Here is a 17,541-nt window from a genome sequence, read left to right on the forward strand (position 1 = left end):
CAAAGCATTTAAATAAAATCTGGCCAGCTTCAGTGATTCGCATAATGACTGCACATGTGTTATGATTGTTGTAAAGCACCTCTTAGAAGTGGCAAAGCTGTAGGCTAAGGCATTGGTTAGGAAGAATAATCTAACTACAGCCTATCAGTGCTGCAGCACTTGTGAGGTGGGGGAGGCTGAGAAAGACATAGAAGGAAGATGATTTGACAGAAAGGGTGTGATCCCTACTTGGGATGAATATGGTGAGGTCATTAGGACATCAGGAAAGTAGACAAATGTGGGAAACATCTGTCATCTATGCAAAATGTAATTTTTATTTTGTTGAGTTTGAAGGGTTGATGGACATGCCTATAGCAAATCATTCAGTTTGTTTCTCAGCACAAGCTGCCAGAATCTCAGACACAAGAGTAAGCAAAAAAACAAATAGCCCATCTCTCGAGGGTGTCTTAAGATCAGTCCATAGAACTCATACAATTATAAACTAAAAACTGGGAGAAAAGACAAGCTGGGGCAGGGGAAGGGGGTGGGGGTCAGATTGGGCCCTTGGGAGTTTCTGAGTTAATAACTGAAGGGTGAACAGAAGTTGAAAGGAAGGGAGCTCTGGCAAGGGGAACAGTCAGAGGCACAGAGTACATAAAATGAGCTATTGCTGGAGAGAGCAGGATGTACCTCATACCATGAGGCAGCCAGGCAGGCTGGTGTGTGTGCAAGATGAGGATGAGTGGCAGTAGATAAGTTCCCAGTGAGAGGCAGGGGCAGATGACTCAGGTCACCTCTTCCAGGATCTTTACCCTAACTTTACCCTAACTCCATTTCTGACTCAGGTTGCATAGTTCTAAATCTTTTAGTTAACATCCTCAATTCCTGCCATTATCCTTCTCCAATACTACACTTCACATGTATTCTGCCTTCTCTAACAATACAGGATCCTCCTCCTCTGACCATTTCTCCCTGTTTCTTTCCCGACTTCCTGACATAGTGGCTTTGGGCTCCTGAAACCATCTCTCCAGGGCATCCATGTTTTCTTTCCTAGCCTGAGTCCTTTTCAACAAGGCTCCCAGCTCTTTCTGACCATACACTTGCCTCAGCTTTGAGAATTTAATATCTCCTAGTCCCAAATTCAGCCCACTCTGTACTGAAAAAAAAAAAAAAAAAGGCCACCAGCACAACCTCAAAAGCAACTGAGCAGCACTTTCCTTCCTGCCTGTGGTTTTTAAAAAGGATCTCTGTTTTTTGTTTTTGCTTTTTTTTTTTTTTTTCAGTTTTTCCATCATTTAAAAAAAATTTTTGTCTTTTATTTAAATATAGTTGGTTTATGATGTTGTGCTAGTTTCTGGTATACAGCAAACTGATTCAGCTAGCTAGCTAGATACAGATATGGGTATAGATATAGATAAATACATATACATAACTATTATTTTTCATATTCTTTTTCATGATGGTTTATTATAGGATATTGAATATAGTTCCTTCTGCTACACAGTAGGACATTGTTGTTTATTTTATATATAATAGTTTATGTCTGCTAACTCCAGACTCCTAATTTATCCCCCTCTTTCCCCTTTGGTAACCATACATTTGTTTTCTATGTCTGTGACTCTGTTTCCGTCTTATAAATAAGTTCATTTGTATCTTATTTTAGATTCCACATATAAGTGATGTCATGTGTTATGTGTCTTTCTCTGTTTGACCTATTTCACTTAGTGTGATAATCTCTAGGTCCATCCATGATGTGGCAAATGGCATTATTTCATTCATGTAAATGGCTAAGCAGTATCCCATTGTTGATTTTCATTTCAGCAGTTGTATCCTGCATTTTTATTGTTCCTTTTCCCCAGAGTCTATATTGATCATTCACTGAGCTAAGGTTGTCTAATATCCTCTGTAGACACAACCTCAGCATTCATTGGGTTTGTAAGGGGTGCCAACATCCAGAGTACTTCTTTGTTCTTTGGAGGAAATTCAGAGAGAAAATGTGAAGCAGGGAAGTTTTCTTGTGACTGTGAGTGAGAACCTAGGGTTTCTAAGATACTGATCTATGCAGTGGAAGAAATGCTGGCCCTTGACCTGTTTTCTGTGCATATGAGCTCCAATCATCCCATGTACATGTTAACAAAAGGAGATTTACTCCCTAATGTTATACTTTAAAATGGATTTACATTAAGAATTTTTAAGGTCATTTGATAGATTCAAGGAAAAGAATATTATCTCATTCATATTTTTATTCCAGAGTCTTTTACTCTGGGCTTCATAGAGTAAGGGCCCCCTATAGCTTCTGGAATAAATTAAATAATATATGCAATGTCCTGTGTGAGATTTATGATGTAAATTATCTGTAAAATTTTCTGCAAAAAGGGGCAAGATTCAGGCTTAAAAATTTATCTGCCAATATGCCAAGATATTGGGGCTTCCTAGATGGTACTACAGGTGAAGAACCCACCTCCCAATACAGGAGACATAAGAGACACAGGTTTGATCCTGGAGTCAGGAATATTCCCTGGAGGAGGGCATGGCAACCCACTCCAGCGTTCTTGCCTGAAGAATCCAATGGACAGAGGGGCCTGGCGGGCAACAGTCCGTAGGGTTTCGGAATCAGACACAGCTGAAGCGACATAGCACGCATGCGTGCATGCCAAGCTAGAGACTATACAGTGGTGGTGGTTGTGGTTTAGTCGCTAAGTCGTGTCCGACTCTTGCGACCTCAGGCTACAGTCCACGGGATTCTCTAGGCAAGAATACTGGAGTAGGTTGCCATTTCCTTCTCTAGGGGATCTTCCTAACCCAGGAATCGAACCTAGGTCTCCTGCATGGCAGGCAGGTTCTTTACCGACTGAGCCGGGAGGGAAGACCAGGCTATACAGTAGTAATTCAATTATACTACTCCACTTGTGGGACACAAAAAAGTATGGAAGGTAAAGTATGAGGTGGCTAATTCTGGGAGACAGTACTATAGGTATTTAAAAGGATACATTTTTAATCTGCATATTCTTTACTTCTCGAAGTCTTCACATATATATGTATATATGTGTGTGTATATATATATATATATATATAACATTAATCACATTATTTTGAAATCATTAGTTTAAATATTTTTTAATTATATTAAGTAAGTCAAATACCAATAAATAATTATGTAAGCCTACCTCTTCAGACTATAGTGTTTGTGTGATTCACTGGTGAATTCCAATGCCTGGATGAGCTCCAAGCACATAGTAGGTGCCAAATGCATATTTGCTGAATAAATTAATGATAAACCCACCCAAAGTAAATGCAATTGTAATTTGTTTTTCTTTTTTCATTTGCTCAATCTTTTAATATTTTATTTCAAATTAAAATATATAAACAACTAAAAATGTTAATAAATTGCATGTGATATCAATGAATATTAATAAATTGCTTCAGTCATGTCCCACTCTTTGTGACGCTATGTACTATAGACTGCCAGGCTTCTTTATCCATGGTATTCCCCAGGCAAGAATACTGGAGTGGGTTGCCATGCTCTCTTCCAGGGGATTGTAATAAATTAGATCTTTTTAATTAAATAGACTTTAATACACTTGATTTTTTAATCCTGCTATATTATGGATGGATTAAAAACTTTTTCTTTTCCAACTCATCTCCTAATTCTCAGATTCACATATTGTATTTTTTTTGTTGTTAGATTGACAGAGTAACACTCAAAATGAACTTGTGTATAGATTGCTTTAATTGAATGAATGAAAACAATCATTTCAGTCATGACTTTTTTTTAATTTAGCCACACCTGTAATTAAAGCTTGATGAAGAAATACCATGCAACAAAACCCAGCTCTCATACATTCAGTCCTCTCACTAATTACCTGCTTGCTAGATTTAAAAAACACACTTTTTAATTTGATTTAACTTTTAGTCAAACGTCACTAGGATTGATATTAAGTTAAATATTAAAAATATACTTTCAAAAGAGTTTAAGATTTGCATCTATCCTGAGTGTTACTGACATATAAACCTTAGTGGGCAAAGTTGAATCTCAGAAGGTTGGTTCCCTTTTTGGTTCCACTAGCTTGATTGGCAAATTACAGAGAAAAAAAATATCTGGGGAACAGAGTACTCAGAAGAGCGAGGTCCCAAGAAACACAGAGTTATTGAAAGGAAAAGTCTGCTTTCCACAGCATCAAACTCTAACAGAAGATGGCAAATTTCCACTCAAGAAAAAAGCACAGCCCACATTTGGGTTCCAGGAGGGCAAGGCAGATGCGGTATCCATGATTTAGGGCTCTTCATGCTGTGGTTATTGACAGGTAGGGGAGGTTCTTGTGGACAGGCTCGAAGTTTTTCCTAAAGAAATCTAAATGGTATGTTTGGTGTTGAGGACACAAATTTTATTTTGGTTGTTGTGGGTGAATATATTGCATTCTAAAGACTATTCCTCATTACCAAGGTAATTTCGCCTTTGCTGATACTCTAACTACTTTGAGACAAATTGTCTTGCCTAAATTGTTTAGCATATAAAACTGTAATAGCTGAAAAGTAATCAAAAATGTCTTGAGATGCCAAAGGCCATTTAGATGACTCTGTTCGACATTGCATATAAAAACAATAACATTCTTGATTATATTTATTTTTGTATAATTCATACATATAATTTGCATAATAAAGCTACAGCATTAGATCTGAGGTTACACTGTTTATTCTAGTGCTAAGTAAACTCAGCACAGCATTTTAGAAAACATTTTTTATTTTTTTTTTAGCTCAGTGCAGTTAAGGTGACTCTAACTTTTGGAAATAATCAGTAAATGATCATTATTTCGTTAGGTGTTGAGCTCCTCGTTTCTGAGAGTATTTAAGCAAAGAATGGTGATTAGTAAAGTTCAGCTTCCTTGTTCCCTTGGATGCACATAATGGGAGAAATTTTATATGACTAGGAAATTGAGCCAAATGCCTTATAAACTTAGTCAATCATAATACAATGTTCTTTTGCTTTCCCTGTGGGCTCCCTGTGGGGCCTTATTGTTCTCCATGTTTATTTTTTTAATCTACTCATTGTTTATATTTAATTGAGTCCCATGGTAATATACTTACAAGAAATGAAAAGACAAAAAAGAGAAATCCATTAGCGTGTCCCTGGTAACAAATGCACGAAAAATGAAAATGTTAGTCCCTCAGTCATGTTCAACTCTTTGCAGTCCCATGGACTGTAGCCCACCAGGCTCCTCTGTCCATGGAATTCTCCAGGCAAGAATACTGATGTGGATAGCCATTCCCTTTTCCAGAGGTCTTCTCAACCCAGGGACTGAATCCAAATCTCCTGCATTGTAGGCAGATTCTTTAATGTCTGAGCCATCAGGAAAGCCCAACATGGATTTTGTTAAACACCATTTTTACTCTATATGAATTTTTCATTGTCAAATGAAGATAATATTCCTAGTGACTTTAGCCAAGTATAAGAGGTGAAAGCAAAACATAGCAAAAATCGAGAACTATGAAACATATGAATAAGCTGATTGGCAACATTGTTTTGTTTACTTATCAGGAACATTTCAATGATATTTATGTTTCCTGTAGAATCTGGGTGTTGCTCTGGGCTTTAAGCAGAGGAATGGCATACTCTGTTCTTAAAGTTTCACTCTGGCTGCTTTACTGAGGATTTACTGAAGAAGGAAGGGCGGGTAGCTGTGGAGGGACTGCAAGGAGTCTATTGAACAATCCAGGTAAGAGTAAGTGGAACTTTTTTTTTTTTTTTCCAAGGAGGATGCAATGTAGTTGCCAAATGGTGAACAGTTTCTAGATATATTTTCAGGTGGAGCCAGGCAGTTTTGGTGAGAAATCTGATGCTGGGTCTGTGACAAACAAGAATCAAATTTAATTCTGGCTTGAGCAAGTGAGAGGATGGAGGGACCTAATGAGATGAGAGAGACTCACTTAGAGGAGACTGGGGGGTGAGGCAGGAATGCAGGGTAGTTTTTTTTGTTTCAGATGCTGATTGAACGTGTCAGTATGCACTTCAAATAGGGCAGTTGTTTCAGTTCAGTTCAGTTCAGTCTCTCAGTCGTGTCTGACTCTTTGCGACCCCATGAATCACAGCACACCAGACCTCCCTGTCCATCACCAGCTCCCGGAGTTTACTCAAACTCTTGCCCATCAAGTCGGTGATGCCATCCAGCCATCTCATCCTCTGTCGTCCCCTTCTCCTCCTGCCCCCAATCCCTCCCAGCATCAGGGTCTTTTCCAATGAGTCAACTCTTTGCATGAGGAGGCCAAAGTACTGGAGTTTCATCTTCAGCATCAGTCCTTCCAATGAACACCCAGGACTTATCTCCTTCAGGATGGACTGGTTGGATCTCCTTGCAGTCCAAGGGACTCTCAAGAGTCTTCTCCAACACCACAGTTCAAAACCATCAATTTTTCAGCGCTCAGCTTTCTTCACAGTCCAACTCTCATATCCATACATGACCACTGAGGGCAGTTGCTTACATGAGTCTTATATTCTGGCTTGATTCACACTTTAGGGAGTTAAAGTCCAAGTGATAGCATTTAAAACCAAGAGACATCTTGAAATCATGAGGAAAATGAGGTAGATTGAGAGGTGTTCAGTCTCAAAGTCATATATTTTACAGGTTAGAGGATGTGGAGATGCTAGAAAAAGGAAATGGATAAAATGTGGAAAGAAAAGTCTATAGCTGAACTCAGAGAGTGCATGGTCATGCATAGTAGCCCCAGAAAGAGGGAAAGATCAAATGTGCCATACCATCAACACATCAGAACGATTAGGAATGATGATGAATGATTGAAGGGCAATAGTGCAGCAGAATGATTTTGCTGTCCTGAAGAGGGCAAAGCATAATTCAGTGGATTCAAGAGGGAATACAGGCAGTGGATAGAGACAATACTTTTCAGAAGGGAAGGGATTAAAATGAACAGACAAATGCAGGTAGTATTTGGAGAAAAGAATAGCATCAAGATGTTTTATTGCTCTGATTGCCTTTATAAAAGAGAGAGAAAACCAGCATGCTAACAAGCTGAGGAAATGATCCAACTGAGAGGGGGCCACTGTTTATTCAGGGAGTAAGGGGGAGTAACACCAGCAATACCTTCAACTACATGGGAGGATGCAACACCTGTATCACCTGTAGAGGGATTTATTTGCCTTAACCTGGGCTTACACTGTTTATTCAGAGGAAGAAATAGGGAGCAGATGCACACGAACTCAGGGTAGGTAGTCGGGGAATTTAGTGGCCTGAGAGTTTGGATGTTCCCATTGGAGGATTTCAGTTTTGTTTTTCTGGTTATTTTGTCGTTGTTGTTTAATAGTACAGTAGGTATTGATATTTTGCTGAGGGTATAGATACTCCCAACGAGAAAGTGTTGGGAGTTTGAAAAGAGAAGAACATTATGAAGCAATCACTAAGGAAAATGGAATGTGAATAGATAAAGGACATGTAGAATGAATGCTCCAAGCAATAAGGATGCATTGGAATTCATTGGCTGTAAATTTTAAATGGCTACCTTATTGTCTCTCACCTCCCTTACAGAAAGAAAACTCATGTATGGCAGGTGAATGCTGACTAACAAAACTGGTTATGACAATGAACTGAATGGAAGCAAAGGAAAAATTGGGGCTTCCCTTGTGGCTCAGCTGGTAGAGAATATGCCCGCAATGCAAGAGACCTGGGTTCGATCCCTGGGTTAGGAAGATCCCCTGGAGAAGGGAAAAGCTACCCACTCCAGTATTTTGGCCTGGAGAATTCCATGGACTGCATAGTCCATGGGGTCACAAAGAGTTGGACACAACTGAGTGAATTTCACTTTCACTTCACTTTCAAAGGAAAATACTGTTGAATATATACACCAACACGATGGACATGAGTTTGAGTAGGCTCCAGGAGTTGGTAATGGACAGGGAAGACTGGCATGCTACAGCCTATGGGGTCTCAAAGAGTCGGACATGACTGACTGAACTAAAGTGTACACAGAAAAGAGTGATTACAGTGGCTGAGCATGGTATCCAGCTGGACAAGGACAGCAATGAAGGTACAAGTTAGCTCAGTACAAGCCTTCACAAAAGCATACACACACACATGAACACGGAGAGCAGGTTATCCTTAAATATTGTTTGAAAGGAGAAACTTTCCCAAGGTATCTTAAGAGTTAACGCTGTGTCTAACTTCTTTTTCAGACAAAGCCCACATATGAGAAAAGGAAGGTATTTGCTTCCTTATGTGCTTGACTTTTTTTTTAACTTTGCTATTATCATTGGTTTCTAAGTTTGATTTTAGTCAGAGTCCTTTTTGGCCTATGTCTTTGAACCTGAGACCACTTGTAGAATTCAAAGAATCCAACAAATGAAGTTTGCTGAGGTTCTTTCCAAGATTTCATATCCATATTCAGCTTCTGATCTCAAAATGCATTCTTTAAAAGATGAAATCATGCATTTGCTCTTCTATAATGCAGTACCTAAAGATCTGAACTAATTTAAAAATTCGTCTCTGAAGTTCCAGATGTCAGTATTTATAAATGTTTTTATGCCTTGCAAACAATGCTTTTCCAAAATGTTTTCCTCTTCTACAGGCAATGAAGTCCCAAAATTTGTCCACTGTTACTGAGTTTCAGCTGCTGGGATTCCAGAACCTTCTTGAGTGGCAGACCTTGCTTTTTATCATTTTCTTGTTCATCTACTTCCTCACAGTGACAGGGAATATTGTCATTATTGTTGTGGTGAGCCAGGACCAGCATCTGCACTCACCTATGTACACATTCCTCAAACATCTCTCCTTTCTGGAGATCTGGTATACATCCACCATTGTGCCCCTTCTCCTAGCCACTCTGGTCTCCCAGGGCCAAGCCATCTCCTTCCATGCCTGTATAGCACAGCTCTACTTCTTTGTGTTCTTCGGGGCTACTGAGTGCTTTCTTCTGGCTGTGATGGCCTATGACCGATATCTGGCAATCTGTAGTCCACTGCACTACTCTTTCCTGATGAGTCCTGAGATCTGCACCAAGTTGGTGGCTATCTCCTGGTTGACAGGAGTTGGCACAGGATTTCTGCCCTCTCTAATGATTTCCAAGTTGGACTTTTGTGGGCCCAACCAGATCAATCATTTCTTCTGTGACCTCCCGCCCCTCATGCAGCTCTCATGTTCCAGTGTTTATGTCACTGAGATGGTCATCTTTATCCTGTCAGTTGCTGTGCTGTGCATTTGCTTTATTCTTACGCTGGTGTCCTATGTTTTTATTGTGTCATCAATATTGAGAATTCCTTCAGCCTCTAGCCGAATGAAAACCTTTTCCACATGTGGTTCCCATTTAGCTGTTGTCACTATCTACTATGGGACCATGATCTCCATGTATGTTCACCCCAGTGCCCACCTGTCACCAGATATCAACAAGATTGTTTCTGTCTTCTATACTGTGGTCACCCCACTGTTGAACCCTGTCATCTACAGCTTGAGGAACAAAGACTTCAAAGATGCTCTTAGAAAAGTCATGAGAAGAAATTGTGGCATCTATGGGGTAAGAATGAAGGAAAATCTCTTTATCAGATAAAGAAAATCAATATAGAATACACAGTGAATTAACTTCAGGAAACATGAGTGGCAGGTTCAGAGCCTTGAAACATGAATGCCATCATTTTCATTACATTAAATTTCACAAGTTAGTTGGAGGGCATTACCAACTCGATGGACATGAGTTTGAGCAGGCTCCAGGAGTTGGTGATGGACAGGGAAGCCTGGTGTGCTGCAGTCCATGGGGTCACGAAGAGTCAGACATGACTGAGTGACTAAACTGAACTGAAATTCCACAAGTCATAATAAAAGAGTGTCTGCATGATCCTTTGCCAACAGCTGCTCAAAAGATAAATTGCCTCTTTCAAACTACTTTGGGTACAATTTTGTCCTGGATGCTTTCTTTCATTTTTTATGGGAATCTGATTGTGTAATTCCAAGGCATGAAGATTACATATATAATATTTTCAGATTCTACAAAAGGGTTACTCTTAAGTTCATAAGCCTGTGTACAGAAGATTATACATCTTTTAAATACTATTAGGAAATTGGTCTTGTAGACTCAGCTCCTGATGTTATTGGTCCTTGTTAAATATCTGTGAAATGAACAAATGAAAAAAGAAAAGATAAATGAAGTATGTGTTGACCTGAATTATCTTCTAGTGACAGGAAAAAGCAAAGGAGGATTTTTGAAGTGCCAAAGATTGAATATAGTGATTTAGAGTTTTTCTGTTGTTTAATGAAATTATAGGAAAGAAAAGAAGGAAGGGCGGGAGAGGGAGGGAGAGGAGATAGAAGAAGAATAACTGGTGGAAGGGAAGTTCAGTTCAGTTCAGTCGCTCAGTCATGTCCGACTCTGCAACCCAATGGACTGCAGCACACCAGGCCTCCCCGTCCATCACCAGCTCCCAGAGACTACTCAAACTCATGTCCATTGAGTCAGTGATTCCATCCAACCACCTCATCCTCTGTCGACCCCTTCTCCCACCTTTATTCTTTCCCAACATCAGGGTCTTTTCCAATGAGTCAGTTCTTCGAATCAGGTGACTAGAGTATGGGAGTTTAAGTTTCAGCATCAGTCCTTTCAATGAATATTCAGGACAGATTTCCTTTAGGATGGACTGGTTGGATCTCCTTGCAATCTAAGGGACTATCAAGAGTCTTCTCCAACACCACAGTTCAAAAGCATCAGTTCTTCTGCACTCAGCTTTCTTTATAGTCCATCTTTCATATCCATACCTGACTACTGGAAAAACCATAGTTTTAACTAGATGGACCTTTGTTGGCAAAGTAATGTCTCTGTTTTTTGACATGCTGTCTAGGTTGATCATAAGTTTTCTTCCAAGGAGCAAGTATTTTTTAATTTCATGCCTGCAGTCACCATCTGCAGTGATTTTGGAGCCCAAAAAAATAAAGTCTGTCACTGTTTCCATTGTTTCCCCGTCTATTTGCCATGAAGTGATGAGACCAGATGCAATTATCTTAGTTTTCTGAATGTTGAGCTTTAAGCCAACTTTTGCACTCTCCTCTTTCACTTTCATCAAAAGGCTCTTTAGTTCTTCTTCATTTTCTACCATAAGGGTGGTGTCATCTGCATATCTGAGGTTATTGATATTTGTCCCGGCAATCTTGATTCCAGCTTGTGCCTCATCCAGCCCAGCGTTTCTCATGATGTACTCTGCATAGAAGTTAAACAAGCAGGGTGACAATATACAGCCTTAACATACTCTTTTTCCTATTTGGAACCAGTCTGTTGTTCCATGTCCAGTTCTAACTGTTGCTTCTTGACCTGCATACAGGTTTCTCAAGAGGCAGGTCAGGTGGTCTGGAGTTCCCATCTCCTTCAGAATTTTCCACAGTTTATTGTGATCCACACAGTCAAAGGCTTTGGCATAGTCAATAAAGCAGAAATATATGTTTTCTGGAATTCTCTTGTTTTTTTGATGATCCAGTGGATATTGGAAATTTGATCTCTGGTTCCTCTGCCTGTTCTAAATCCAGCTTGAACATCTGGAAGTTCACAATTCACATATTGCTGAAGCCTGGCTTGGAGAATTTTGAGCATTACTTTACTAGCGTGTGAGATGAGTGCAATTGTGTGGTAGTTTGAGCATTCTTTGGCATTGCCTTTCTCTGGGACTGGAATGAAAACTGAACTTTTCCAGTCCTGTGGCCACTGCTGAGTTTTCCAAATTTGGGGACATATTGAGTGCAGCACTTTCACAGCATCATCTTTCAGGATTTGAAATAGCTCAGCTGGAATTTCATCACCTCCACTTGCTTTGTTTGTAGTGATGCTTCCTAAGGCCTACTTGACTTCACATTCCAGGATGTCTGGCTCTAGGTAAGTTATCACACAGTCGTATTTAACTGGGTCATGAAGATCTTTTTTGTACAGTTCTTCTGTGTATTCTTGCCACCTCTTCTTAATATCTTCTGCTTCTGTTAGGTCCATACCATTTCTGTCCTTTATTGAGCCCATCTTTGCATGAAATGTTCCCTTGGTATCTCTAATTTTCTTGAAGAGATCTCTAGTCTTTCCCATTCTATTGTTTTCCCCTTTTTCTTTTCATTGATCACTGAGAAAGGTTTTCTTATCTCTCCTCGCTATTCTTTGGAACTCTGCATTCAAATGGGTGTATCTTTCCTTTTCTCCTTTGCTTTTTGCTTCTCTTCTTTTGACAACTATTTGTAAGGCCTCCTCAGACAGCCATTTCTGGTATAAGCACCCTTTCCAATGTAAATTTCCTTTGTAATTGCAGATATTCCCCAAGAATGAGGGAATGTACATTTTCTTTCAGTCATTTAAAGGGGAGGCAAAGTGCTTTTTCTGAGTTGGCTGTGTCTTTATTGCTTTTAGCTTGAAGTATCCTCATGCCAAAATGTTATGTTTTGGAGTGACATATTATAAACCCCACCATTCTTAAAAATAGCAGAAAATCTCAGAAGACTATCACTTTAATTAAATAGAATTTGAATTCAAAGAGTCAAGGAGAGTGGTTTGCTGGGGGTTGGCTCCTATCTGTTTGAAAGCTAATGGATCAACTTCATGAATTTTGGTGGCTCTGTCTTTAAATTATTGGTAGTTTTATACAATGGTAGAAAGCTTTATACTATGGAATTCCACTTGGTATCAGGTGGCCTTGGCCTTCAGTGGCTTGAAGCAGGGTTTCAGTTTACAATCAGAGATTGAAGTCAGGTTGCAGTGTGAGATCACCCAATACTAACTGCTAGGCAGAGGTTAGTGACAAGACCCTGGCCATTTCACTTTGCAGAAAAATAATTCCTACAAAGATGGAGAGTAGCGAAACAAGTATTTATTAGGAGAATAAAGGAGTTCAGTACCTGTGGATAGACATGGGCAGATTCAGAGAGTCACTGAATTGCACCCTAATGGTAATTTAAATTACTTTTATAGGACATTTCTTCTGGAGGTTTGCTGTGTTTAATAATTTGGATATGCCTGGTTCAGAGTCCATATTTGGTATATCTCGAGATACTCCCATGTGTGCGCATGCATGTCTTAGCTAAGATAGATTCCACTGAAAAGATCTATGGGAAAGGCATCCTTTAGTATCACTCCCCTTTTGAACTCCAAAGAGACTTTCTGCACAAGTGTAGTAGAGGAGGTCTCCTGACTTTGAGAAAGAGAAATATATATTTTCCAGTCTTCTGTCTCGGCAAAGCCCAGCCTCCTCTCTCAATTGTCCTGCTATTAATATTCTGGAGTTTCAGTCCTTAGGGAATGAATTTCAAATCATTTTACCCTGGGGGTCCCATCTACCTCCTACCTCACACTGCTGCTTTTTTATGCTTGTTTGTATATTAAAAGTGAGTTTGTAAATATTCCAAGCAAATCATTACTCACTTCCTCACTGAAAGGAATAAGACACCAAAGAATTACATGACTATTCTGCAAAATTTCTTCAAACATCATTCTGCAGCCTGTCTCTACAGAGGTTATAAATACTGTAACACTTGAAGCTGGAGATTATCAGTCATCTGAATTTTTGCACACTGATACATTTCATGCAGAAATGGGTACAATAAAGGACAGAAATGGTATGGACCTGACAGAAGCTTGCTAACAGTTCTTCCCTGGTGGCTCAGATCACTGGGTCTGAAAGATCCTCTGGAGAAGGAAATGGCAACCCTCTCCCATATTCTTGCCTGGAGAATCCCATGGACAGAGGAGCTTGGTGGACTACAGTCCATGGGGTCCCAAAGAGTTGGACCCGAGTGAGCGAGTAGCACGATACTAACAGAAGCAGAGGATATTAAGAAGAGGTGTCAAGATTATACAGAAGAACTTTATGAAAAAGGTATTCATGACACGAATAACCGCGATGGTGTGATCACTCACCTAGTGCCAAACATCCTGGAGTGCTGAAGTCAAGTGGGCATTGGGAAGAATTACTATGAACAAAGCTAGTGGAAGTGACAGAATTCCAGTGAAGCTATTTCAAATCCTAAAAGATGACTCTCTTAATCTGCTGCACTCAGTATGTCAGCAAATTTGAAAAACTCAGTAGTGGCCACAGGACTAGAAAAGGTCAGTTTTTGTTCCAATCCCAAAGAAGAGTAATGCCAAAGAATATTCAAACTACTACACAATTGCATTCATTTCATATGCTAGCAAAGTGCTAGTCACTCAATAGTGTCTGACTCTTTGTGACTCCGTGGACTGTAGCCCACCAGGCTCCTCTGTCCATGGGATTCTCCAGGCAAGAAAAGCAGAGCGGGTTGCCATTTCCTTCTCCAGGGAACCATCCCTACACAGGAATCGAACCCCAGTCTCCTGCATTGCAGGAAAATTCTTTACCATCTCAGCCACCAGGGAAGCTCAGTGAGAATTTCTCAAAGGTCACTCCACCCTCAGCCTTCTCACATGCCAGCAAGGTAATGCCAAAATCCTCCAAGCTAAGCATCAACAGTACATGAACTGAAAACTTCCAGATGTACAAGCTGGATTTAGAAAAAGAAGAGGAACTAGAGAGCAAACTGCCAACATCCATTGGCTCATAGATGAAGCAAGGGAATTCCAGAAAAAAAAATCTGCTTCTGCTTCATTGACTATGCTAAAGCCTATGACTGTGTTGATCATAAAAAACTGGAAATTCTTAAAGAGATGGATCTATCAGACCACCTTACCTGCCACTTGAGAAACCTGCATGCAAGTCAAGAAGCAACAATTAGAACAAGCCATGGAACAATATACTGGTTCAAAATTGGGAAAGAAGAGTGACAAGGCTGTATATTGTCACCCGGCTTATTAACTTATATGAAGAGTACATCATGCACAATTCTGGGCTGGATGAGGCTCAAGATGGAATCAAGATTGCTAGGAGAAATAACAATAACCTCAGTTATGCAGATGACAGCACCCTAAGGGCAGAAAGTGAAGAGGAACTAGATAGCCTCTTCATGAAGGTGAAAGAGGAGAGTGAAAAATCTGGCTTAAAACTTAATATTTAAAAAACTAAGACCATGATGACTGGTCCCATTGTTTCATGGCAAATAAATGGGGAGAAATAGAAATAGTGGCAGACTTTATTTTCTTGGGCTCTAAAATCACTGCAGATGGTGACTACAGCCATGAAACTATAAGATGCTTGCTCCTTGAGAAAAACTATGACAGCCTAGACAGTGTATTAAAAAGCAGAGACATCACTTTGCCAACAAAGCTTCATTCAGTCAAAGCTATGGCCTCCCCAGTAGTCAGGTACAGATGTAAAGTTGGTCCAGAAGGCTGATTGCCTAAGAATTGATGCTTTCAAACTGTGGTGCTGGAGAAGACTCTTGAGAGGCCCTTAGACTGCAATGAGCTCATACCAGTCCATCCTAAAGGAAATCAATCCTGAACATTCTTTGGAAGGACTGATACTGAAGCTGAAGCTCCAATACTTTGGCCAACTGATGTGAAGAGTCGATTCATTGGAAAAGATCCTGATACTGGAAAAGATCAAGGGCAGGAGGAGAAGGGGGCAACAGAAAATGAGGTGGCTGGATATCATTATTAACTCAATGGATGTGAGTCTGAACAAACTCCAGGAGATAGGGAAACACAGGGAAGCCCGGTATGTGGCAGTTGATGGGGTCACAAAGTCAGAAACGACTGAGCAATTGAATAACAACATAATGTCCTTTCTTCTGAAGTTAAACACTATTAATTGTCAAACTTTTAGGAATATTTGATATATCAATCTCTTGTATTTTAAATGTAGAGAAAATATTTTTTTCCTACTTTCAACTTTTATGTTGATTTTCATTACAAGAATCTTTTTAATTTTTATGTATCCACTATATGAGATTTTGTCTTTTAATTTCTGGGGTGATTTTTCTTAATTAGAAAGCAAACTCAACACAAGATTTGGCTTTATTTCTTATGTTTATTATCTTATTATTCACATCATATTTTTAATAAATATATTTGAATTTTCAGTTTTTGAGATTTTGACTATTTTGATAGTCAGAGAATACATAATACCTCAGGGTTTCCAGAAGAGCACTGCTTAATTACAAGATTTAACATAAGACCTACAGTAATTAGGAAACTGTGGTATATGTATAAATGTGGCTGTTCTGTCACTAAGTCATGTCTGACACTTTTCAACACCATGGACTGCTGTGCACGAGGCTTCCCAGTCTTTCACTATCTCCCAGAGTTTGTTCACACTCATGCTCATTGAGTTGGTGATGCTACCCAACCATCTCATTCTCTGTCATGCTCTTCTCCTCCTGCCCTCAATCATTTCCAGCATCAGAGTCATTTCCAATGACTGGGCTTTTTGCATCAGGTGGCCAAAGTATTGGAGCTTCAGCTTTAGAATCAGTTCTTCCAATGAACATTCAGGGTTGATTTCCTTTAGAATTAACTAGTTTGATCCCTTTGCCATCCAAGGGATATTTAAAGTCTTCACCAGAACCACAGTTTGAAAGCAGCATTATTTCATTGCTCAGTCCTTTGTTGTCCAACTCTTATATCTGCACGTGATTACTGAAAAAGCCATAGCTTTTACTACAAGGATTTTTGGTGGCAAAGCAATGTCTCTGCTTTTTAATACACTGTCTAGATTTGTTGTAGCTTTTCTTCCAAGGAACAAGTGTCTTTTAATTTAAAAGCTGCATCAAAACATGTATATTATCAAGTGTGAAACAGATCGCCAGTCCAGGTTGGATGCATGAGACAAGTGCTCGGGGCTGGTACACTGGGATGACCCAGAGGGATGGGATGGGGAGGGAGGGGGGAGAGGGGATCAGGATGGGGAACACATGTAAATCCTTGGCTGATTCATGTCAATGTATGGCAAAAACCACTACAATATTGTAAAGTAATTAGCCTCCAACTAATAAAAATAAATGGGGAAAAAAAAAAAAAAGCTATAGTCACCATCTGCAGTGATTTTGGAGCTGCAGGAAATAGTCTGTCCCTACTTCCACTTTTTCCTTATTATTTGCCATGAAGTGATGGGACCAGATTCCATGATCTTAGTTTTTTGAATGTTGAGTTTCAAGCCAGCTTTTTCACTCTCCTCTTTCACCTCATCAAGAGGTTCTTTAGTTTTTTGCTTTCTGACATTAGAATAGTAGCATCAGTGTATCTGAGGCTGTTGATATTTCTCCCAGTATTCCTGATTCCAGCTTGTGATTCAACTAGCCCAGCATTTTGCATGATGGACTCTGCATAAAAGTTAAATAAGCAGGGTGACAATATGCAGCCTTGTTGCAGCACTTTTTTCTCAATTTGAATCAGTTCATTGTTCCATGTCTGGTTCTACCTATTGCTTTTTGACCCACATACAAGCTTCTCGGGAGAAAGGTAAGTTGGTCTGGTACTCCAATTCCTTTAAGAATTTTCCACAGTTTGTTGTGATCCACACAGTCAAAGGCTTTAAATTAGTCAATGAAGCAGATGATTTTTCTGGAATTCCCTTGCTTTCTCTGTGATCCAACAAATGTTGGCAATTTGATCTCTGGTTCCTCTGCCTCCTCAAAATCTGCAAGTTCTTGGTTCTTGTACTGCTAAGCCAAGCTTGAAGGATTTTGAGGATAACCT

The 17,541-nt window shown here is 39.7% G+C and overlaps 1 protein-coding gene across 1 annotated transcript; it reads left to right on the plus strand.

Annotated features, from left to right (window-relative positions):
* The first annotated feature begins 8,553 nt into the window (after window positions 1-8,553).
* Window positions 8,554-9,525, plus strand: LOC122439432 (olfactory receptor 11L1). Its single transcript, XM_043464468.1, has one exon. It carries the CDS (start codon window positions 8,554-8,556, stop codon window positions 9,523-9,525), a length of 972 nt encoding a protein of 323 aa, XP_043320403.1.
* The last annotated feature ends 8,016 nt before the right edge of the window (window positions 9,526-17,541 follow it).

Source organism: Cervus canadensis, chromosome 4 (assembly GCF_019320065.1).
Source record: "Cervus canadensis isolate Bull #8, Minnesota chromosome 4, ASM1932006v1, whole genome shotgun sequence".
Classification (NCBI taxonomy): Eukaryota; Metazoa; Chordata; class Mammalia; order Artiodactyla; family Cervidae; genus Cervus; species Cervus canadensis.

Bases quoted from the DNA above. Each gene is read 5' to 3' on its own strand.
- LOC122439432 (XM_043464468.1), top strand. From the start codon at position 8,554: ATGAAGTCCCAAAATTTGTCCACTGTTACTGAGTTTCAGCTGCTGGGA.